This window comes from Adiantum capillus-veneris, chromosome 11 (genome assembly GCF_014529385.1).
Source record: "Adiantum capillus-veneris isolate H3 chromosome 11, ASM1452938v2, whole genome shotgun sequence".
NCBI classification, from domain to species: Eukaryota; Viridiplantae; Streptophyta; class Polypodiopsida; order Polypodiales; family Pteridaceae; genus Adiantum; species Adiantum capillus-veneris.
Genome location: NC_140941.1, coordinates 119,288,861 through 119,312,259, shown reverse-complemented (window position 1 = coordinate 119,312,259; position 23,399 = coordinate 119,288,861). Strand labels below are relative to the sequence as shown.

The 23,399-nt window shown below is 44.4% G+C and overlaps 1 protein-coding gene across 4 annotated transcripts in view; it reads left to right on the top strand.

The window, feature by feature from the left end:
• Positions 1-17,646, top strand: part of LOC147447913 (uncharacterized) — a 104,208-nt gene extending 86,562 nt beyond the window's left edge. For 3 of the 4 annotated variants that reach the window (XM_086523816.1, XM_086523813.1, XM_086523814.1), the window contains exons 10-18: positions 13,991-14,155; positions 14,260-14,331; positions 14,428-15,151; positions 15,242-15,321; positions 15,398-15,640; positions 15,722-16,552; positions 16,742-16,843; positions 17,034-17,201; positions 17,285-17,646. In XM_086523816.1, the coding sequence (XP_086379942.1) occupies positions 13,991-14,155; positions 14,260-14,331; positions 14,428-15,151; positions 15,242-15,321; positions 15,398-15,640; positions 15,722-16,552; positions 16,742-16,843; positions 17,034-17,201; positions 17,285-17,341 (2,442 nt within the window). In that variant the 3' untranslated portion in view covers positions 17,342-17,646. Of the gene's footprint in view, positions 1-13,990; positions 14,156-14,259; positions 14,332-14,427; positions 15,152-15,241; positions 15,322-15,397; positions 15,641-15,721; positions 16,553-16,741; positions 16,844-16,953; positions 17,202-17,284 lie in introns of those variants that run through there. The other variant, XM_086523817.1, reaches the window with a different exon arrangement.
• The last annotated feature ends 5,753 nt before the right edge of the window (positions 17,647-23,399 follow it).

The window sequence follows — 23,399 nt, the reverse complement described above, 5'->3', positions numbered from 1 at the left end:
ATAAATTTGACTGATCGCTATCTGAGACATCACGTGCAAAAATCAAGTACACAGAAAGATGATTCTTTATTACAGAAGTGATAGCAGAAGCAGATACAGTAGGGACTGACTCTCCTATTAGCTTTACATCCAAGCTGTGAGTTTTGCCCCTATGCTGTACAATGATCTTTTTGTTGTAGGCATCAAGGCTCTATGCACTCGGAACATCCACGGGATCCCCAACAAGGCCTCACATCCTTCCAGCGACATGATGTAGAACTCTTCTGTGTCCACATATGACTGAATATGCAGACACAACTTTCCAATAATGGGAGTAACACACTATGAGTAGTAAGGACATGCCAACCCTGCCTCTGTTGTGTATCCCATCTCTTCAGCTCTGATGCCCAGCTTCATAGCTAACTCTGGTGAGATAAAGTTGGTTTTGGCACGTGGATCAAAGAAGATGAGTGCCGTCTGATCCCTAACGTTACCCGATGTCCTACATAACTCACTAGCATCTGTACTGGGCTTGTCATGTCTGGCACCAAACCCGCCGTGGGTTTCGGCTTCTTGCCTTTCTAGTCTTCTTTATCATCTGAGTCAGTTGGTCTTTTCCTTTGTGGACAATTGGTAGCAAAGTGACCAGGCTGCTCGCATATAAAGCATTTGTTTTCAGCCATTAGGACCTTCTTTTCTTCGAGCGACTTGCGCACAAAAGGCTTCTTTTTCTGTTTCTTTGCCTGCGCTTTAGAAGTCCTAGCTGAATCCTTGTCTTTGGTGGCCTTTTCCGACCCCTGTGACGCATGAGGAGCCATTTTCACAAAGGGCTTCTTCGTTGAATTTTTCTTTTGCTGCCCTCCTTTGTCGTTGCTCGGAAACCCACTATCCTCTCCTTTCAACAAGGCAAGACCAGTGTTCGCAACTTCCATAAGCTGAGTGAGGGTAGCCACTCTGTTCTTGGTACAGTAATCGCGAAGCCCTTTAGGCAGCCCACAACAGTACTTCTCTATCTGTCCAGTCAATGGCACAAATCTGTAGGAGGTCATTGAGAGTAACGCTTTACAAAACCTCCTATTGTACTCCAGCAAGCTCTTGCACGAAGCTGAAGTAAGTTGGTGCCAATCTGTCATGACGTCGGCTTCAAATTTATTTGACAGCCAAGCAGACGCAAACATTTGCTTGAAGTAATCCCAAGTGGTGGATGCCTGTCCTTGCATTAACAATGTCGTCCAGCATGTAAGCGCATTTCCTTTAAGAAAGTGGTAGGTTTCTTGACTTTCGAGGCCTTTGTAAAATTCCCTCTTGCATAAGCTGTATCAAATTGCTGGAGGAAAGTGAGAGCCTTTGTCTTATCCTCGAAGCCGCTGAAAGTGCTAAACTTCACAGCTTCACCACCTTCTTTGTAAGATTTTGGCTTCTCCAGTGCCCCCAAGTTGTCATAAGGAATGGTCTGCAACATGGGCACTGTAGTAGGAATGATTGGCACATCTTGGCCATTCACATTTTGCGTCAGAGGTGCGATATCTGGCTGCTGTCCAGAAAAACCAGCCATGCCAAAATGCCTTGTGGCACCCCAAACTGGCCCTGGTTGCACTGAAACCCTACTGCATGCCGATACTACCATGCATGGGGTTTGGCATTATCCTTTGCATACCCCCAAACACTGTTCCTGGCATGTACGGTTGACTTCCAGGCGCATAACCATCCATACTTTGGAACACTGATCCACCCCTGAAATACCTAGGATGTACCGTGGGTGGTGGAAAAACTGGGTGCATAGCCTGGTATCCAGTTCCCTGTCCATTCAAGACAGCATGTTGGCTCTGAAAGGTGGCGGGCTGAACTGGCATAACTTGTGGAACAGCCACCTATTTAAGCACGGGACGAACCTGTTTTGGAGCCCCCGACTCCGCAACATGCGAGTGTTCCCTTTCATTTTGAGTCGCATTTATTAAGTACTTGAGCTTGAGCCTCAACAAGCTCCGTACGCGGTGTAGGTTGCCTATTTTGCTGTTGCACTGGTGGCGCTTGCAAGAACTCCATAATCCTTAGATTCAACACTAGTTGCGAAAAGACATTCACCGCGGCAACTAATTGAGTCCTCAAGTTGCCCAATTATAAAGCCTTGTACTACTGGAGGGACATTCACATTGACAAGAGGTACAAACTGACGTGGCCGTGAGCTCTCGCCAATCTCGAAAACCATAGGGATTTCTTGTCTGTCCTTTGAAGAGGAACCCTCTTCCATAATGCCCTTCCCTTTGTCGGCCATAGTGTAATCCCGGGTTCCTGTACTCTGTGTCTTTACCCGAAACAACCGAGGCTCACTCTTTGAGGAAGAAGTGATTGATATCCCGGCAATGGAACCCGTGGGGCGGTAGGCTTTGGCTTTCACCCGAAATTCTTTACTTTAGACACACACACAGAGCACTTTGCAAAAAGAACTTGCGACGGGAATTAACACTTGAATACACACACGGCCCGGAAGCTAGAATGCCCCGAGCAGACGCCGACAACCTGTAGGCCCCAAAATTGGCGCCCCTTTCGGTATTTCTTTATTCTTTAACAGAGGGAATAAAACCTGTGGTCTCCTACGAGCTGCCCCGCATAATCCAGGCTGAGAAACATCTGTTCTGGCCCGAGTCGATAGCATAAATGTACTAGGACGCTTCACAGTCAGTATCCCCACGCAATAGATGACTTTCCCGACGCATACAGACACTTTGCAAAACCTGGTGAGAATCTGCAGCATGCTGAATTCTCTGTTTTCTGCCCCGAAAATGCGCCAGATCACCTCTACAGCGGTCCCCTCGCATCCCCGAATCTCTTGGGGGTATTAGAGACCGTTTAGGGTCGAAACCCTAAACCTGCAAAAATACACAGCAGGCTGTAATTCCCTGTTTTGGGCTCCGTTTCGCGTGCCGGTCTCATCTGTAGGAAGTTCTCGAGCTCCCGCACTTGTAGGGCTACTTGCGCTTTGAATTGGACGAGATTTCTCATGTGAAACCTCTTCGAATTCACCTGTACCTGCGGGGGATTAGCCACTAGCTAACCCAGTACCTGTGCAAGAGGCTCTTGCCTCGGCAATCGCGTATGAACCCACACAACTGTACATTAGTCAAATGAAAAGCCCTCTTGTGGGGCATCACATAATTGCACGCAAGGGAGAGAGAGAGAGAGCAGTGTGTAGCGTGCAGGGCATCACTTCTGGCACCACACTGTACATAGAGGAAAAGGAAGCACTCCATAGCTCTTAACTAGTGGCAGGAAAACTCAAAATGAGCCTCCCAGCTATAAATTCTGCGCTACCTCTTCTTTGCATTAGGCAAGTGCAAAGAAATGTGCCACTTGGCGCATTTACAAGTATTTTCCCGGTTCGGGTTTGCCGCTTAAAAATCTCCCGACTGGTTGCTCAGTTGACTTCACGGCAGAGTTGTAAAATGTTTCCTTAGTCATACCGGAGGCAATGACGCGAACACATTTCACGGCCCAAAATAGCAGTTCCCTAAATTTTAGGAAATGATTCCGTTGGGCTCCCATTGGTCATCTGACCATCTATCCTCATTGGGACCGCATCCAAAAGTGTAATGTGGCCCAACTGTCGGATACTTTCTGTTGGTAGTCCCTTGACTGTGCCTTTACTGAGTTCACTTCCTAGTATCCACCAACTTGCTAAGTGTGATTGGGGGGACCTATATGATCTTGCTCTGAGCCTAGACACATCCTCTTACTATACGGATTCTAGTGCCGGCCACTTCCCGTCTGCGGGTGAAACTACCGTTCACATTGGCCATACAATGTCCGACCGTTTGCTACCTCAAAAAGAGGGTCTCAAAAATAGAACAAAACCCATTGGAAAGAAACCAACAACTAAAGTTAGCAGTTGCCACGTCCTCGTGACATAGTTAACAGCTGCCACGTCCCCGTGACACGAAGGATCCGAAATTTGCAAATTTTTTTTCTCAAAACATCCCTCGAAGAAGTGTACACGCAGTGGCAAAAGACCACAGAGTCACCCATCAAACCCGCACTCAAGAAACCTCCTGCCCCGAGGATGTTTACAAAACAAGAATTGGAAGAGGTGGTTGATGCACGGAATAGTCAGCTTTTTGATGCGAACAACAAAGCCCAAAAGTACGACAAAAAGCAGAAGAAAGGAACCGACTTCTCAGGTTATTTGGGTCGTCCATCTACTTTTGCCTCGGCAAGAAAGCAGAAGAAGCGTGTACGATTTGAAGGACTACCGAGTTCTTCTTCTTCTTCTTCTTCTTCTTCTGACAGTTCTTCTAGCTCTTCTGACTCGAGTGAAGAAGACAGAAAAGGGGAAAAGCGAAGCAAAAAGCAAAGCTTCGGAAAGGGCAAGAAAAAGGCAAAGAAGTCTATGTTTCACCCAATTTTTGATAGTTCTACAGAGGACTTGTCCTCAGATAGTCCGGACTCCGACGATCACAGATTTTACGCAAAGAAGAAGTATTTCTATAAAGCCAACCAATATGACTTCCTGAAGATAAAAGCAAGAAAGGTAGAGAATTTAAAGAAGGTGGACAGTCAATTAGGTTTGACACTTTTTCTGGATTCCGAGATGCTTCGAGGGCTTTGGCCTTCGTACAACAGTTTGACATAGATTTGTCTGGAGGGCATTACTCAGAGCACTCTCGGAGGGCTACCTCTTTCTCTAAGGGAAATGCTTGAACATGGTGGTCCACCCTTCTATTGAATAAGGAAGCTCCAGTTGAATGGTTGAAATTCAAAAGGCTTTTTATTTCTTCTTGGCTGACTCGGGAGTATGAACGAGATATACGAACTGCTTGGAATCATCTTCGGATGACCAAGAGATTTCTTTGGACGCGTATTGCGAGAGATTTTGGAGCTCTTTTCTACCAGCTTCTTCATTTAAGAAGATCTCGTTGAAAGAACAAATTGAGCGGTTTTGCTGCGGACTTCCTACAAAGATTCGAGATCACTGTTTAGAACAAAAGTCAGATTCTATTCGAGAATTAATGGGTCATGCGAAATGGGGTTTTGCCATACATTTAGGCAATCTGACTTACCCCACAGATGAGATCTTGACTCAAAAAACCGAACAGACTTCTAATAATGAAAGTAGAAAGAAAAAGAGCCTCCAAGAGAAGAAAGATAAGGATTCACGACCTTGGCTCACTCTTCGAGAGAGGGCCAACTACATCAAAGAGGGGAAGTGTTTTGGATGCGGGGAACATGGGCATGTCTCCACGAAGTACCCTAAAAATGCACAGCCAGAATAGAATGAAGACAGGCCAGTGAGTTCGAAAGCAGCTGAGGAACTTGGACGAAAAGGCAAGATGAAAGCAGGACGGGTTCCAGATTGCATGGGTATTGACCCAAGTACGATTGATGAAAGTACAGAACTTTGTCGAGCTTGGGGCAAAGTGAAAGATCAAGAAGCCTTGATTCTCTTTGATGGAGGAGCCAAGGCCAACTTCATTTCACCTGAATTGGTTGCGTGGCTCGAGATTACACCTGATCGGATGGGACCACAAGCAGAGGTAGTTCTAGTGGCACCCAACAGGGACGTGGCCATTACACTTGTCATTGGCAAACTTCTGTTGCATTGTCAGGGGTATTTGGGGCAAGAGGACTTCTATATAATGACCTTGGAAGGTTGTGATGTCCTACTGGGAGTCCCTTGGTATCATAAGAACAACGCCATGGTCGATTATCGGGCGAAGAAAGCGACATTTACTACTGAAAAGGGCCGAAACATTGTACTTGATGTGAAATGAAGGGCGAGTCTGTCTCTTGTATCGGCTTTGGCCGTTTCGAAATTAATGAAATCTAGTTTGTTTGTTTACTAGATCTTTTTGAAAGAGTTGAATGATGAACAAAGGACAAATATGTTTGAACTTGATAAAGAACGCAAGGATTTTCTTCACATTCATGCTGATTGCTTTTCTGAGAGCCTGCCAGGCGAGTTGCCACCAGCTCGTCTATAGGATCATACCATTGATCTGATACTTGGAAGCACACCAACGAACCGGCCATCTTATCGTGTGAATCGAGCCCAGAATGAAGAGATTATGTACCAAGTGAAAGACCTCTTGGAAAAGGGTCTTATCCAGCCGAGTACTTCACCTTACAGATCTCCGATGTTGTTGGTTTTGAAGAAAGACGGATCTTGCAGAATGTGCACTGATTATAGAGCTCTCAACAAAATCACCATCAAGAACGAGGATTGATGATATTCTTGACTGACTACAGGGATCCTCTTGTTTCAGCAGGATCGATTTGAAGAGCTCATATCATCAGATTCGAATCGCGCCGAGAGATGTCTACAAGACAGCTTTACGGATGACCTTCGGTTTATTTGAATTTTTGGTGATGCCTTTTGGCCTTACCAATGCTCGAGTGACCTTTAACCGAATGATGGATAGGATTTTCAGAGAGTACAGATCTTTTGTTGGCACTTTCTTTGATGACATTATTGTCTTCTCCAAGGATGAAGTAGAAAGAAAACATCTGCTACAGGTCTTTCAGGCATTGAGAGATCACAAGTTGGTGATCAATGCAAAGAAAAGTGAATTTTTCTTATCAGAGATACACTTTTTAGGACACATCGTCTCAGTAGAGCAGGAGTGCAGATGGACCCGGCCAAGATTGAGAATATACGTGATTGGCCCGATTTGAAGAATGCCCATGAAGTTAGAAGCTTCTTGGGCTTATGTTCTTACTACCGGCAGTTCATTAGAAAGATTGCAGAGGTTACCTTTCCTTTGCATATCTTGACACAGAAAGGAGTCTCTTTCTCGTGGGACTCATAGAGGTGACTGCCTTTCAGACTTCGAAAGAGAAATTGACTACGGGACCAGTTTTGACTTTGCCAAATTTGCAGAAGTCATTCGAAGTATATTGTGATGCTTGTGGTTGTAGTTTTGGTGCGGTCTCAATGCAAGAAGGCCATGTCATTGCCTATAAGAGCCGATTGTTTTCAAGGTCAGAATTGACAACATAGATATATGAGAAAGAGCTTTTTGCGGTTATCCATGCTCTTCCTCAATGGCGACATTACCTACTCGGAGCCGATTTCACGGCCTTCACTGATCATCAGAGTTTACGCTACTTCTTGTCACAGAAGCAGCTATCGGAAACGCAGATATGGTGGGCTAACATCTTGTCACAGTTTCACTTCCAGATTGTCCATGTGCAGGGACAGAAGAACTTGGTGGCAGATGCTTTGTCTCGCAAGCCTTTGGTCTTCGCTATTTCGGCGATACATCATAGAAGCTTCCACGATATGGTCGATCAGTATGCCGCAGATCCAGATTTTGCAGATGTATTCGGTCGATCACAGAATGGGGAGGTAGTGGCGGGATATTCTATTCGGATGGCTACTTGACGAAGAAAACGATGTGCGTTACACAGACGTTGAGGGAAAAGGTTCTAACTAAATGGCACTGTCGACCATTTACTTGTCACCGCGGCATTGATACCACCCTGAAAGGTGTGGAGCAATACTTGTTTTGGCCGAGACTCAAGAAGGACGCGGACGATTTTGTACGCAGTTGCTTGGTATGCCAGAAGATCAAGTTTGATAGGCATAAAGCACAGGGATTGTTACAGCCTTTACCCATTCCCACCCGCCCCTGGGAAAGTATTGCTATTGGTTTCATTTTTGATCTCTCGAAGACAGTTGGCACGATGGTATCTTGACTGTTATTGACAGATTTACCAAGCAAGCTCATTTCATTCCAATGAAGAAAATAGTCAAGCCGGATCACTTAGCGAGATTGTTCATTGCCCAGAAATTCAGATTACATGGCATGCTTGAGACAATTGTCTTTGACAGAGATCCCTGATTCACGAGCTTGTTTTGTAAGGCTATTTGGGAGAACATTGGCACACGGTTGCAGTTCTCGTCATCTCTCCACCCATAGACAGATTGGCAATCTGAGATTTCAAATTCAGTCGTATTGGATTTATTGAAGTCTTACATTTCAGATTAGAAGAATCAATGGGGAAGGTTTTTACCTTTGGTGGAATTAGCCTACAATAACACGATTCACTCTTCGACGGGGAAGGTGCCATTTGAGATTATTGAAGGTGCTCCGAAGGTTCCACCCTTCCTAAGCACGAAAGATAAGATTTTCAAGGCGACCATTACGTGAGGGACTTGGACACTGCTTTTGCCAAGGTCCGGGAGGCTTTGCAGAAATCTCAGGAAAGACACAAGAAGGCAGTAGATCCACACCGTCGCGATTTGAAATTAAAGGAGAACGATTGGGTGCTCTTACGTTTCGAGAAGGCTCGCCTGAGAAAGAAAAAGGGAAAGGAACGGCTTTTTCCAAATCTTAGCATGAGATACTATGGACCTTTCCAGGTAAAAGAAAAGATAAATGATGTCTCCTTTAGACTGAAGCTGCCCGATACTTGGAGAATTCACAATGCTTTTCATGTGAGTCTCTTGAAGCCTTTTAAAGGCGATGTGCTCGATGATGGGGAGCCAGATGAGCAACCTGAAGTGGAGGAAAGCTAGGAGATACTCGTTCCAGAACAGATACTGGCACAGAAAGATAGAAAGATAAAAGGTAAAGTGATAAGGTGGTTCTCGGTTAAATTTAAGAGCTATCCCGCATTGGATGCGAAGTGGATAGAGGAGGACCTAGCAGATACTCCTTAAATTTGTCATGTGATGTTCTATGATGTCAAATGATGTCCTGTGATGTGATTGTCGATTGGTAAATGTGCTAGATGTGTTGTTCCTAGTGTGTCGGTACTAACAGTCAGTGTCTGGTAAGACAATTTATGGCCTATGTTTGTTTTGCAGGCATAATCTAGGGCGATTACAATGCTTTCAAGAGGGGGGTATGTCACAAATTGGTGACGTGGCATGCACGGACACACTCACAGCAATGTACAAGCCTACAAAATGCGGAAACAGGCTGACGTGGCAATGCCAGCTTTTCTACCGTGTTTTGCGCTGACAGTGCTGACGTGGCCTGCCGTACGGATTTCTGCTTTTTACGTTGATAGTGTACATAATTCCTGGATTTGCGTTGAATAGCTTTTGGGCCAGTTGCTTTTTTTAAGAACCTTCTAAAGGTTGACAGGTTTTGGGGCTCTGCTTTTGGGCATCCCTTGTAACCAATAAATAAGTGGGCAGGGCCTCACTTCTCAAAGCATCTGGACGCAGAGTCTGAGAGTGAACACCTACCCACTCTCTTGTACTTTGTACATAGATTAATACAAAAAGAAAAACTGAAAGGGGCGCCAATCTATGGGGCCAATATCTCTAGGCATGGAACTACGTCAGGCCATGTCGAATCAAGTGTGAATTGTGCAGTTGAAGTGAATTCTACTGTGTCGCGGTAGAATCCTGACTTGGAGTGTCCAAGTTTGTTATACATGTATATTGGCAACATCCCGTCCGTGTGCCGCTAGAACAGTCTCTGCTTGTGGTCTCATTTGCTCTGGTGTTATTCCAAGTCGAGCCGCCAATTCGGGTGAAATAATGTTTGCTTTTGCTCCTGGGTCAAAGAAGATGAGGGCTTGTTGATCTCGTACTTTTCCCATGCACAATAAAGTTCAGTGCTTGCATCCATCCTATCTTGATTGGTCCCCAAACAAACTGGTCCCATTCCTACTTTTGTGTTTCCTTTTTTTCCACGTTCTTTGGTAAATGTGGAACTCTCTGGCCTATCTTCTGATTTTCCTCCGGGTGCCTTTTTGGGGCATCGTGCGGATATATGTCCTTGTTTCCTAGGGTCAAAGTACTTCCGTAATTTGAGGTACTCTGTTCTTCTGTCAGGCGGGGACGCGTATCTTTCTTTTTCTAAAACTTCCCTTTTCTTCTGTTATCATTTGTCGAATTTTGTCCGGTCCTTGGTGTTAAAAGTTGATTAGTTGGATAAGTCAGATTACCTGAATGCATAGCAAACCATTGCTTAGCATGTCCCATTAGTTGTTACATGGACTCGAACTTCTGTAGTAAGCAAGAATGTCATATCTTTTTGGAAAGTCCACAAGAAAATCTCTCGATTTGCTTCTTAAAGGTGATCTTATTAAAAGAAGAGGTAGTAGAAAAGTATCCCAAAATCTCTCGCAATAGATATCCAAAGTATCTCCCTTGGTCATCCAAAGATGATTCCAAGCGGTAATCACATCACGTTTGTACTCCGGAGTGAGCCAAGAGGAAATAAAAAGTCGCTTGAACTTTAGCCACTTTGTCGGTTCTTCTTTTTGTAATAGAAGAGTCGGCCACCATGTCCGTGCATTTCCTTTCAAATAGGATGTTGCCCTCTTGATCTTGGAGTGCTCTGAACAGCTATGTCAAATTGTATTTTTTAGCTCGATAGAAGTGCTTCCTCTTAGAATAAAACATCTGGTCGTAAGAGTCCAAACTCTCAGAAGAGGATAAATGCTCCTCAGAAATGTCAAAAAATTTCCGAGATCTTTGGTGGGATCTACTCTTTTTGGCCTTCTTCTTGTTCTTACTGTGTCTTTGCGTCTTTCTTAGTTTCCTGCTCTTTTGGTCCTCATCACTCGAGTCAAAGGAGCTATCTGAACTGTGAGAGGATGAAGTGGAAACACCCTCAAAACGTACGCGCTTCTTTGGCTTTCATGCATTTGCAAAAGAAGACTGACGACCCAAGTAACTAGGGTAGTCTGCTCCTCGACTGCGTCTCTTTGAATGCTTCGTGGTCCTCAATATTTGGTTGACTCGTTGTTCTATCACATCATCAAGATCATCTTCCGTGTACACCCGCGGGGCAGGCTGGACGTAGAGTCTCGGAGAGAACTGGAGTGTGACGGGTTTTAGAGTTAGGGTTTTTGTGCCGAGGGGATAGACGCATCGGGCCAATGCGTTGGTTTGGTGTGCCTCAGACCACTCTCCCTAGGACGGTGGTCCATGCCAATCGCTTGGTCAAAGCGGGAATTCTATGTGCTGTGATCAGTTCTCTCTATGTGATTTCTACATTTGAATGTTATCAGCATGATGCTAGGACACTCTAGTGACCTTCGGGTCTTGGACTAACTTGATTGAGCTTTGCTATCAACCTAGCCACTCATGTAGAGAAGTCTGATAAAGGGTACTGGATTGTTGTATCTTTTGGGGATTCTCTGAACTACACTTTGGTAAGTTTGTATGCTCCTAATTCCATTTTTGTAGGAACTCAATGCTGGACAAAAATAGCACAGTTTCCTCATGAGTTGATGATGTTTGGAGACTCAACTATGTTTGAAAGTCTTAATGATAGGTATCTCTTAAAAGGTCAGGTTGTGTTAGGTTCAAAAAGCAACCAATGGAATAATCTCCAAAGTGTGCACTTCTTGATGTCTTAAAGGATACTGGTTTTACTTGGAGCAATAAGCAACAAGGAGACTGCTATAGAGCTACAAGAATGTAAGGTAGACACTTCTGTCCTACTCTCAGATCATAAACCAGCCTTGTTGCGTCTACTGAGGTCTGAAAATGACAACAAGGTTGGATGGCCTCATTTGGATCAGTCCCTCTTTGAATTAAAATTCATAAGAAATAAGTACAAAATATTCTAAAAGATTGATTTGTTCAGTATGTCTCTCCTGCTAAAGCTTGGGAAAGTGTTGTGAATCAAATACAGAAAACCTTCACCCATTATAAGAGACTAGCTAGGGAATTAAGAGCTAAGAGAAGGATGATGATAAGTGGGGAGATCCTCCAACTAGAGGCATCCCTCTCCAATTTTGATCCTCCTCCCACAAAGCTCCTTGAGCTAAGGGAATCACTCAGGCAAGAAGAGCTTCTTCAAGCTAGTAGTGCCCTTGCTTCCACTAGGGAGTTTTGACGTGGTGAAATTGATAGACTAGGCAAGAAGATGTTTGACCTTTTGAAGAAGAAATGAAGGATTTCGTTTCTTTCTTGAGAGACAAGCATGGTACTGTTGACAGTTGTTAACTCCCACAATGAGATTCTAGTTCATCAAGATGTCTATTGGGATGAGGTGATTGGATATTGAATGGATGAGATGATCGCACAATGATCTAGGTGCATCAGGAGTTCTGGATGGAATGAGATGGCTAGATTGAATGATTGAAACACGGTGTCTAGTGTGAACTAAGTGTGTGATTTTGTGAACTGCATGCTATGTGGATGTATTGTCTTGTGAGGATGGTCATGGGCATGGTTTGCTTGATTGAAATGCGAAAAGAAAATCTGATAGTAACAAGATTTAGTAGATCAAGACATCCTTGTGATTGCTAAATGGTTACAATGATCATGATTTGTATCTGAGACCCTCGACAAAAATGTCGATTGATAAGTAACTAATGTCCTTGTAGAAGTACGAGATTGTTGGAGTCTCGTACATGGGCACATAGAGGACATCCGTGAAAAGATGAGCGCGGTCTGGATGTGCTTGCTAAATGGTTACAATGATCATGATTTGTATATGAGACCCTTGACAGAAATGTCGATTGATCAATAACTAATGTCTTTGTAGAAGTATTAGATTGTTGGAGTCTCGTGCATGGGTACATAGAGTCAATGTCTACTGAAGAAAATTTCTATTTTTTGGCTGGTTTGCAAGTGTAATTGAGGGCGATTACAATTCTTTGAAGACGGGGGAATGTCACAAAGTGATGATGTGGCATGCCCAATTGGAAGAGAAATGAATTTGTGGACAAGAGAAACTGAAACCCGAGGAACAGAAATTAGAAAGTGTAGCCAAAGGTGTTAGAATTTTAAACACCTAGCCTGCCAACTTAAAGCATTGGCCGAGGGGCCTAAAACCCTAAGATGTTAGAGCTCGAAAACGAAAGCAAATTTTTGTAAATTGCATTGACATGCTGACGTGGCTGGTTGTACGAAATTCCGTAATTTACATTGACAATGCTGATGTAGTAGGCTGTGCAGGTTTCAATAATTTTATGCTGGCTGCTTTTTGGCAGTTTTGCAAGGGCTTTTGGGTGCAGTGCTTTTGGGGCTCTGATTTTCGGCATCCCTTGTAAGTTTATAAGTGCCCAGAGGGTCACTTCTCAGAGAGCATCTGGACTCAAGCGTCTCGAAGAGCGTTGGACCCTTGGGAGTCGGACTTTGTGAGCATAATAATAAAGAAACACCGGAAGAGGGGAAGGGGTCCAGTCTTTGGGGCCAGTGCGCTATGCTTGGAACTCCGCCGTGCTGTGTCGAGTCTCCTTCACTCTCTCTCTCTCTCTCTCTCTCTCTCTCTCTCTCTCTCTAGTTAAGTTCAGTGATTTTGCAGTTTCTGTTCGTGTGTCACTATTAATTTCTCGCTTGGGGTGTCCAAGCCTGTGACAAACGTTCAGTTTGTTACTCGCGCTCGTGCAAGGGGGGGACCGTGTTGCAAGTACAAGCTTTGGAGAAAACTCATCTTCCTTATCGCACTTCAAAAGGGCCGTACGATTCTTAAGCCGTACCACAAAATTTAGCAGAGTCTTTAAAAAATTGGCTCCAAAATTCCTTCCTTCTGATCCACCAAGATTATGTCGATGCCCACCAATCACTGCTCTAAACCGCCCACCACTCTCTGCTCATAGCGTTTTAAAACGCTAGGTCATCAAGAGGGTGTGTGTGTGTGTGTGTGTGTGTGTGTCGTTGGTGTTGATGTCGAGGGGGTCGTCGCTGTCAAGGATTGCTGGAAACAGCGTTTCAAAATGCAGCGAGGAGCAGGGGGAGAGTACACCTTGGATGTTGCCGCCAAGCACTGCCGCTGGGAGCGTTTTAAGGGAGAGACTTCTGAACCAACCAACCTTGGCAATGAATTAGTAAATCTTACAATGGGGGCTGGGGGGGGGGTGTGTGTGTTAGCAAATTGCCCTACCCAAGATTCGATAAATAAGTAAAATAAAGACCTAAAGCCAAAATAAATACTGGGATCACATTGGGCTATTCACTTGAGATGCTATAAACTTTAACATTTTTAGATCCCTTACACTCTTCACTAATTTATTCTTTTGTTAGCTGGTGTAAATTTTTGATTTTTTCATCAAACTTAGAGATGCCCTTAACTTTCTGTTATTAACTATGTTTTGACAGAGGTTGTCTTCTCAATTAGAGAATGAACCAAGTTTAGTTGATGCTGGTGGTCGTGGGGAGCTTCAATCTGCAGCATTGCGAGATGGGGTCCTCCTGCAACACTTGGGAGCTTTACTCCTAGAGCTCGGTCGAGCAACATTAACATTAAGAGTGGGAATGTCCCCTGTATGTATTGGTCCCTGTGTATATTGTAAAATGCGAAGCTTATGGATGGCGAATTACCAGTAGTTTTTAACTGTGGAACATTGGAAAAATAATCTTGCTTGCAGGTGGAGTCGGCTGTTAATGCTGGTCCAGCAGTGTTCATCTCTCCAGCAGGACCTAATCCTATGATGGTGCAGGTATTAGAACAATCTTACCTTGTTTTTATACACTTTGAATTTGAAGGCTTCTTTTCCTTTGTACAAAAATTGATTCATGCTAATCCACCTTTTCAGCCACTTCCATTCCAGCCAGGTGCTGGATTTGGTGCCCCCCATGCTGGGCCACATCATAATACTGGAATGATGGGACTCTCTGAGATTCCTCGCAATGTGAGCATTCACATTCATGCAAATGATGCAGGTGCAATCCCTGGATTTCCAGCACCAGTTCAGGGTCTTGCACCAGGCAATGTTGCAACTCAGGTGCCTGGTGCCACGCCTCCAGTTGGTTCAGGCACTGGAGCAGCCACCACCACTGGACCTAGCAATATCACCCCTTCAGTACATGCCATAGCAGTGCCAGTGCACGTCAGCGGTCCATCTGCCTTGAATGAGCAGCCTGGGATAAGGGTTGTGCCAATGAGAACTGTAGTTGCAGCTGTGCCAGCAAATCTACACGGCAGGCCTATGCTTGATAACACTGGAGTTCATCCCAACATCCTCCATCCTCTTCTTGCGAGGTTTCAACAGCTAAATTCACAGCAAGGAAGTAACTTGCCAACAGGAACTCCTCCAGGCTCATCTATAGTGCCACCACCTTTTAGTGTAGCACAGCAAGCTCCTAATCCAGCTGCACCAACAATACGTGCACAATTGCAGGTGCAAGCTTGGGTTCCTGATGGGCAAGGTGGGTCAAGGTTGGTGACAAACGAGGAAGCCCTTCGTACCCTGCTAAATACAACTCAAGCAGCCTCTTTATCAACTCCGCAGCAACAGCCACCACCAAATGATACAACAGGTCAGTGATTGGTTCCTTTTTCAAAGTATGTGAGGATTTTTCTTTGCCTCTTTTCAGTCAAAATTTCAAAACCTAATGTTTAATCTACAGCATCCCAGACAAACTTGACAGACGGGACTTCCAACATAACAAGGGATGTAAATGACAATCAGCCTGCAGATTCTCAGCAGGTTAACATACTCTTATTAGTTTTCTGGTTTTGTGGACAAATGTTTTGATATGCTCTGCCCATAATGACATCGATAGGTGTCGAGCGATGTTCGTGAGGAACCAAGAAGGGCAATTGCAGAGGTTGTGAGAGAGATGCAGGGCCAAGCAGAGGTAGACATGAATAACAGTCGTTTAGGCAGTGATGAAAACAACACGGAGAATACAAGAGCCGGTTCAAGTCATGAAAATGCAGATATGGAAAAAAAACCCAAGGATACGAATAAAACAAGCATACCTGCTGGCCTTGGCCTGGGAGGCTTGCGACCTCTGCCATCTCGTGTAAGTTAATGTTGGTGTGCTGATAGCCATTATCAAGGTACATTGATTTATCTATTTTATAAAAAAAAATTTTCCTTGCAGACTCCCAAACGACCAGCTCGACAGCAGCAAATTTCACAGGTTGCAGGCTTGTCGGAGCAGGGTGTGCAGAACCATGCTACTCCCGCCCATGAGCAAGGGGGCCCTGTATCCAGGGCTGAAGCTGAGCGCATTGCACAAGGCCCTTCATTATTTCCAGATTCCAATAGGAATGCTCCAAGTCAAACATCACCACCTTTTCAGCCGGTCAATAATGCCCCTTCACGAAGAGTTAGTGGAGGCAATTTTGACCTTGGAAGTTTGGTGGCTCAGTTTGCAGCCAATCCTGGCGGGACTGCAGCTTCGATAAGTGCGAGAGATCAGGACCAAGGTATGGGCCTCCCTGCAGGGGCACTGGGCAACCTTATGGGTCAAGTCATGCAAAATCCTTTTATGAGAAATGTTGTGCAGCAAGTGGTGGAACAGGTGGGAGAGGGAACATTTGATCATGAAGACTTGACAGCACAAGGTGAAAGTGTTCAGGGTGCAAATCCTCAAGGTGGGATCGACTTCTCAAGACTTTTACAAGACATGATGCCTGTAGTTAGTCAAGCGATAAATAGAGCGGGTAGCACCACTGCTACAGAAGGCAGCATTGCAAGAAATGGAGGGGAGAGTGGTGTGAGACAAGGATCAATAAATTTACCAGACATGTGGTCCAATGGTTCAAATGTACCAAATGGGCCCAACCTTTCTGCCATATTCCAACAGATGATGCCTGTTGTTGCTCAAGCATTTGGTGGAGCTTTTACTGGGAGGCCAGAACAGGCTTCAAGAATGCCAACCAATTTGGCTTCGAGGAATGCAGAAGCTAGGGACCCTTCCGCCCAACAGGTACACTGTAGATCAGTAGCTGCTGTATTAACTTTAGCGTACTATGGGTTTTTTGAGACAGTTTTTCTGAGTATTTTGTTCTTAAGTTCTTACTTAGAGCTGATTTTCTAAAGAAAGTTTTCTTTACATAGTTAAAAGAAAATGGGGGTTAGGGTACAAGAGGCACTCAGTACTTCATATTCTTTTCAGGAACAAATTTTGCAAAGAGAAGCAGCCCATTTGGGACTCGGGCAGCCAGAACCAACCTCTTCTGAGGCACCAGAAAGTGCACCTGTCGCAAAGCGTCAGAAGGTATGATGCCCTTACTTTTAGCATAGCAGTGCAGAAGCCGGACGGCAAGTTCATATTATGATCCTCTGTTTTCTTTCCTAGTTGTAAATCTATTGTTTTGGCCTGGCCAGAAACAATGATAATGGTGGGCATCACATTCAAAGATATGCTAGATGCTGGATGCTGAAATTGTCCTGGTCGTTTGGATCAGATTGATGTGGAGAAGGCTCTTGAAAAGCTTGAGCAGGGCAGCTCACCCGGTGAGATCCTTAGAGTCTTAGCAGAGACGGCAAGCATGCTGATGACACCTGTTAACAATCAAGAGGTGGATGCATCCCTATTAGCACAGGTTCTCTGCGAAGATGAAGATCTTGCTGATGTAAGCATAAAATGTTGGATGGTCTGGTGTTTCTTGATGTCTTACTTAATGTTGAATGTCTGATATTCTCTGTGCTATTGCAGGATTACATGGCTTTGTTACTGAGTGATCTGACGTCTTGTAAGGAGGAGGATGCTTGATTTCTTTCACATTTACCAGTAGTTTTTTACATTGAAGGTTTTTACACAGACATCAGCAAGCTATCGGAGAAAGTATCAAAGGACATTCTCGTCAATTTTAAGACGATGCTGAATTGCTTGGGAGTTATGTTTGTATATTTTTTGATATCGACTTCACATTTGAACTCCATAATTTTTTGTAACATCAGCCGGTCTTGGCAATGCGTAGTCCCAATACTTGCACATAGCTTATACAACGTAGTCAACATTCTTTTGTTTTCAGTATGTATGAGGGGGACTCCTTATATTAAAGCATACTTCTTGGATGTGTGGTTGTTTACGTGGTATTTTCTCTTCGTCTGTGGAGAGATTCTGAGCAAGAGTTTTTTTTGTTTATTTAAAATTTTTGAGTGGCAGCAACTACTGATTTGACATTGAGCGGTTGCTCTGTAGATAACTGATACATTACTACAATGGAAGGTATCCTTAAGGCCAAAGTGTTTGTAGCTAACAAAAGAGCACCCTGTGGCCTTAGGGCGATATGGTTTCTAGCTTACACCAAGAGCACCATGTGGAATTAGGGCCATAGAGTTTTTAGCTTACACAAAAAATTCCGTGTGGTTTTAGGGCCATAATGTTACTAGCCATCACAAAGAGCACCCTGTGTTCTTGTAATCACAAAGAGCACATTGTGTCATTAGGGCCACAGGGTTTTTAGCCATCACAAGGAGCACCCTATGACCTTAGGGTCATAATGGGCTCTTTGTGATGGCTAGAAATCCTATGGCTCTAAGTCCACACTATGCTCTTTGGGATGGCTAGGGTCTCTAGCCATCACAAAGAGAACCCTGTGGGCTCTTTAGCCATCACAAAGAGAACCCTGTGGGCTTAGAGCTGTAAGGTTTCTACCTTACAGAGAGCACTTTGTGGTTTTAGAGCGATATTCTTTTTAGCTAACAAAAAGAGCACTACGTGGCCTTAGGGCCATATGGTTTCTTACACAAAGCGCACCATGTGGTCTTGGGGCCATAGGGTTTCTTACTCAAAGAGCTCCCTGTGGCCTTAGGGCCATAGGGTTTCTAGCTAACAAAATGATGACCCTATGGCCTTTAGGGCCATAGGGTTTCTAGCTTACACAAAGATTGTCCCATGGACTTAGGGTCATAGGGTTATTAGCCATCAAAGAGCACCCTATGGCCATAGGGTTTTTAACCACCACAAAGAGAACCCTATCGCCTTAGGACACCCTGTGGCATTAAGGTCAAAGGGTTTGTAGCTAACAAAAAGAGAACAATGTGGCCTTAGTGCCATAGGTCTTCTAGAAAATAAAAAGACAACCATGTGGCCGTAGTCTCATTGGGTTTGTAGCTAGCAAAAAAGAGTACCACGTAAACTTAGGGCCATAGGGTTTCTAATTTATACAAAAATCTCCCTGTGGCTTTAGGGCTATAGCGTTACTAGCCATCACAAAGAGAACTCTATGGCCTTAGGGCTATAGGATTTCTAGCCATCACAAAGAGCACAATGTATCTTTAGGTCCATAGGGTTTCTAACCATCACAAAGAGCACCCTGTGGCCCATAGGGTGCTCTTTGTGATGACTAGAAATCCTATGGGTTTTAGGCCACACATGCCAGAACTTTGAGCGGCTCTCTCTTTGGAGCGGCTCTCTCTTTGGATGGGTGTTGTCACACATGTGCGCGCGCGCACACACACACACACAGTCTTGTATCCAGTTTTCATGGGTGGTCCTCTCTCTCTCTCTCTCTCTAGATCAGATGTTGTCGGAGCATATCTGTCTAGCTCTCCGATTTCTCTCATTGTTAGAGTCTCTCTCTCTCTCTCTCTCTCTCTCTCTCTCTCTCTCCAATGTTAAATCACTCATGCGCTTATGTATTCTCTTCAATTAACATTGCAGAGCAAGACGACGTGTCACGTCGCGTTCAATTGTGCTCACTTTGTGCGTGTGTGTGTCGCGCTCGTTGTTTGGTCGGGCCGACTCAGAGCACACTCGCCGGTTCTATTGGTATCACCTCACTCGGGCAAGATTGACACTGCAACAACCATTTTCAACCACGTGGCCGCCTGAATTCCTCTTTCATATCTCTCTCTCTCTCTCTCTCTCTCTCTCTCTCTCTCTCTCTCTCTCTACGCACTATTCACCTAGGTCGTTGGGGCTGCAGGGAACATAGCTGGCTGAGGATAAAGGGGAAAGGAGAAATTCCGGCCCAAAATAAAGAGAAAAGTGTGAAACTCCAAAAAAAAAAAAGCATAATTTTCGAAAATTTCCTCTTGACAAAATCAAGGAAATGAATTTTGTATGTGTGGAAAAATGATTTTTCTCAAACACAGGGAGTAGGTACTTAAACTGTGTGTGTGTGTGTGCATCAATGTTAGAAAAAAGTGCTTAACTAAGCCTTGAGAAGTCTAATTGAACAATCAAAACAGCTGATTGAAGGGACGGGGAGAAGGAGAAAGTCTGCTTGGAAAATTCAAGAAAATAGAGTTAAATTGCAAAAAAATTCCTCTATCTTGAAGAAATTTCTCTCTGAAACTACCCCAAAGCAAACGTCTGATTGATTTTTCTTTGGTAAAATTACCAAACCAAAATACCCCTCTAATTTGTGGAAATTCCCAAAATATCCCCCAAATTTCAGAAGTTACCAAGATACCCTTGTATTTATGTTCCTAATCTTTATTCCTTTTTGATTGACAATCAAATCGGATTTTGAGTGCTTAGCATGTAATTAGTCACAAATTACGTCGCAAGAAAGGGAAACTATTATGTCTAAATATAATGAAGCAATTCATCTAGAGAGCCTATTTAGCCTACTTAACGGACTCAAATTCTAGTTTTAGCATCTTCTATTGATAGACAATCAAGTCTCCTTATTAAAAGCTAAATTGTCTTTCAAGAAATTTAATCCCACGAACAGGGGTATTTTGAAAATTTTTGAAAAATTGGAGGACATTTTGGGAATTCTGACAAAATATTGGGGGTGTTTTGCGGGCCATGGTGTTCAGCCCATCGACCGATGTTTGTCTTTGTGTGTGACAGTACTCAGTGTAATCCCACCAACAAATTTTGAAATTTACCTCTAAATTTTATTTTTGAAGATGAGAGAACCTACAAAATTTTGAAAAATTAGTGTAATTTGGTGTAAAACCTTCAAATTTTGTCAATTTACCTATGTTGTTTCACATTCGTAGGTTTGCCAAGTTTTTGGAAAAAAGTTTTTTTCGAGCATTGGTGCGTGCGTGTGTGTGTGTGTGTGTGTGTGTGAGAGAGAGAGAGAGAGAGAGAGAGAGAGAGAGAGAGAGAGAGAGAGAGAGAGAGAGAGAGTTCTCAGTTCTGTCTACGCATGAGAATGAGAGAGAGAGAGAGAGAGAGAGAGAGAGAGAGAGAGAGAGAGAGAGAGAGAGAGTTCTCAGTTCTGTCTACGCATGAGAATGAGAGAGAGAGAGAGAGAGAGAGAATGCTGCCGATGTCCCCCTGTGCTGCCGGCACTGTAGAGACCACCACCAGACGGCCAGCGCTGCAGAGACCACCCCTGACTGAGCTCCAAGTAGCTCGCGTGAAGGCGGTCTCTCTCTCACTCTCTCTCTCTCTCTGGACTCCGCCTGTGCTCGCTTGTGCGACCAATGAGTGCAGAGGGCACTGCTGAGTGAGCTCCTACTGACGCGTGGCAGGGAGAACCTCTCTCTCTCTCTCGATTGCCTGGATTGGCCAGAGGCTGCAAAGGATGAAACGTGTCCATCGGAATCACAGGCTGCTTAATGTATAGTATAGATGATGCTCTTTTTGATGGCTAGGGTCTCTTGCCATCACAAAGAGCACCCTGTGGGGTCTCTAGGCATCACAGAGAATACTCTGTGGCCTTAGGGTTGTAGGGTTTCTAACTTACACAAAGAGCACCCTGTGAATTTAGAGCCATAATGTTTGTAGATAAATAAAAGAGCACCATGTGGCCATAGGGCCATATGGTTTCTTACACAAAGAGCATATGTGGCCTTGGGGTCATAGGGTTTCTTCCACAAAGAGCAACATGTTGCCTTAGGGCCATAGGGTTTGTAGTGTATATAAAGAGCACCCTGTGGCCTTAGGGCCATAGGGTTTCTTACACAAGAAGCACCCTGTGGCCTTATGGCATTATGGTTTCTAGATTACACAAAGAGGTTCTTGTGGCCTTAGGGCCAAGGGTTTTTATCTAACAAAAAGAGCACCCTCTGGCCTTAGGTCCATAGGGTTTTTAGCTTACACAAAGATCTCCCCATTTACTTAGGGCCATAGGGTTACTAGCCATTGCAAGAGCACCCTATGGCCTTAGGGCCATAGGGTTTCTAGCCACCACAAAGAGCACCCTATGGACTTAAGACACCTTGTAAAATTAAGGTTAAAGGGTTTCTAGCTCACCAAAAGAGCACACTGTGGACTTAGTGCCATATGTCTTCTAGTAGTGCCATATGTCTTCTAGCTAACAAAATGACCACCATGTGGTCTTAGGGTCATTGGATTTCTAGCTAGCAAAAAGAGCACTATATGGCCTTAGGGCCATAAGGTTTCTAGCTTACACGAAAATCTCCTTGTGGCTTTATGGCCATAGGGTTACTAGCCATCATAAAGAGCACTGTCTGGCTTTAGGGTTAAAGGATTTCTAGCCATCACAAAGAGCACGGTGTGTCCTTAGGTCCATAGGGTTTCTAGCCATCACAAAGAGCGCCTGTGGCCTTTGGCCCATAGGGTGCTCTTTGTGATGGCTAGAAATCCTATGGCTCCAAGACCATAGGGTGCTCTTTGTGATGGCTAGGGTCTCTAGGTATCACAAAGAGCACCGTGTGGGGTATCTAGGCATCACAAATAGTACACTATGGTCTTAGGGTCGTAGGGTTTCTGACTTACACAAAGAGCACCCTGTGGCTTTAGAGCCATAATGTTTTTAGCTAAAACAACGAGTACCATATGGCCTTAGGGCCATATGGTTTCTTACACAAAGAGCACCATGTGGCCTTGGGGTCATAGGGTTTCTAACACAAAGAGCACACTGTGTCCTTAGGCCATAGGGTTTGTAGCCATCACAAAGAGAACCTTGAGGCCTCTGGGCCATAGGATGCTCTTTGTGATGGCTAGAAATACTATGGCTCTAAGGACACATGATGCTCTTTATGATGGCTAGGGTCTTTAGCCATCACAAAGAGGACTATGTGGGGTTTCTATCCATCACATCACAAACAGTACCCTATGGACTTAGGGTCATAGGGTTTCTAGCTTACATAAAGAGCTCCCTATAGCCTTAGGGCCATAGGGTTTCTAGATAACAAAAAGAGCACCCTGTGGCTTTAGGGATGTAGGGGTTCTAGCTTACACAAAGAGCACCATTTGGCTTTAGGACCACAGGGTTTTTAGTTTACACAAAAGGCTCTGTGTGCTTTTGGGCCATAGGTTTACTAGCCATTACAAAGAGCACTTTGTGGCCTTAGGGCTCTGTGTGCTTTTGGGCCATAGGCTTACTAGCCATTACAAAGAGCACTTTGTGGCCTTAGGGCTTTATGGTTTCTAGCCATCACAAAGAGCACACTTTGTACGTAGGGCCATAGGGTTTTTAACCTTAACAAAGAGCACCCTGTGGCATTAGGCCATGGGGTGCTCTTTTTAATGGCTAGAAATAGTATGGCTTTAAAGCTTCATGATGCTCTTTGTGATGGCTAGGGTCTCTAGCCACCATCACAAAGAGCACCCTGTGGGGTTCTAGCCATCACAAAAAGTACTCTGTGGCCTTAGGGCCATAGGGTTTCTAGCTTACACAAGGAGCACTTTGTGGCCTTAGAAGGATATTCTTTTTAGCTAACAAAAAGAGCACCATGTGACCTTAGGGCCATAGGGTTTAGAGCTAACAAAATGAGTACCCTCTGGCCTTAGGGCCATAGGGTTTTTAGATTACACAAATATCTTCCTATGTACTTAGGGCCATAGGATTACTACCATCGGAAAGAGCACTTTATGGCCTTAGGACCATAGGCTTTCTAACCACCACAAAGAGCACCCTGTGGCATTAAGATCAAAGGGTTTTTAGCTAAAAAAA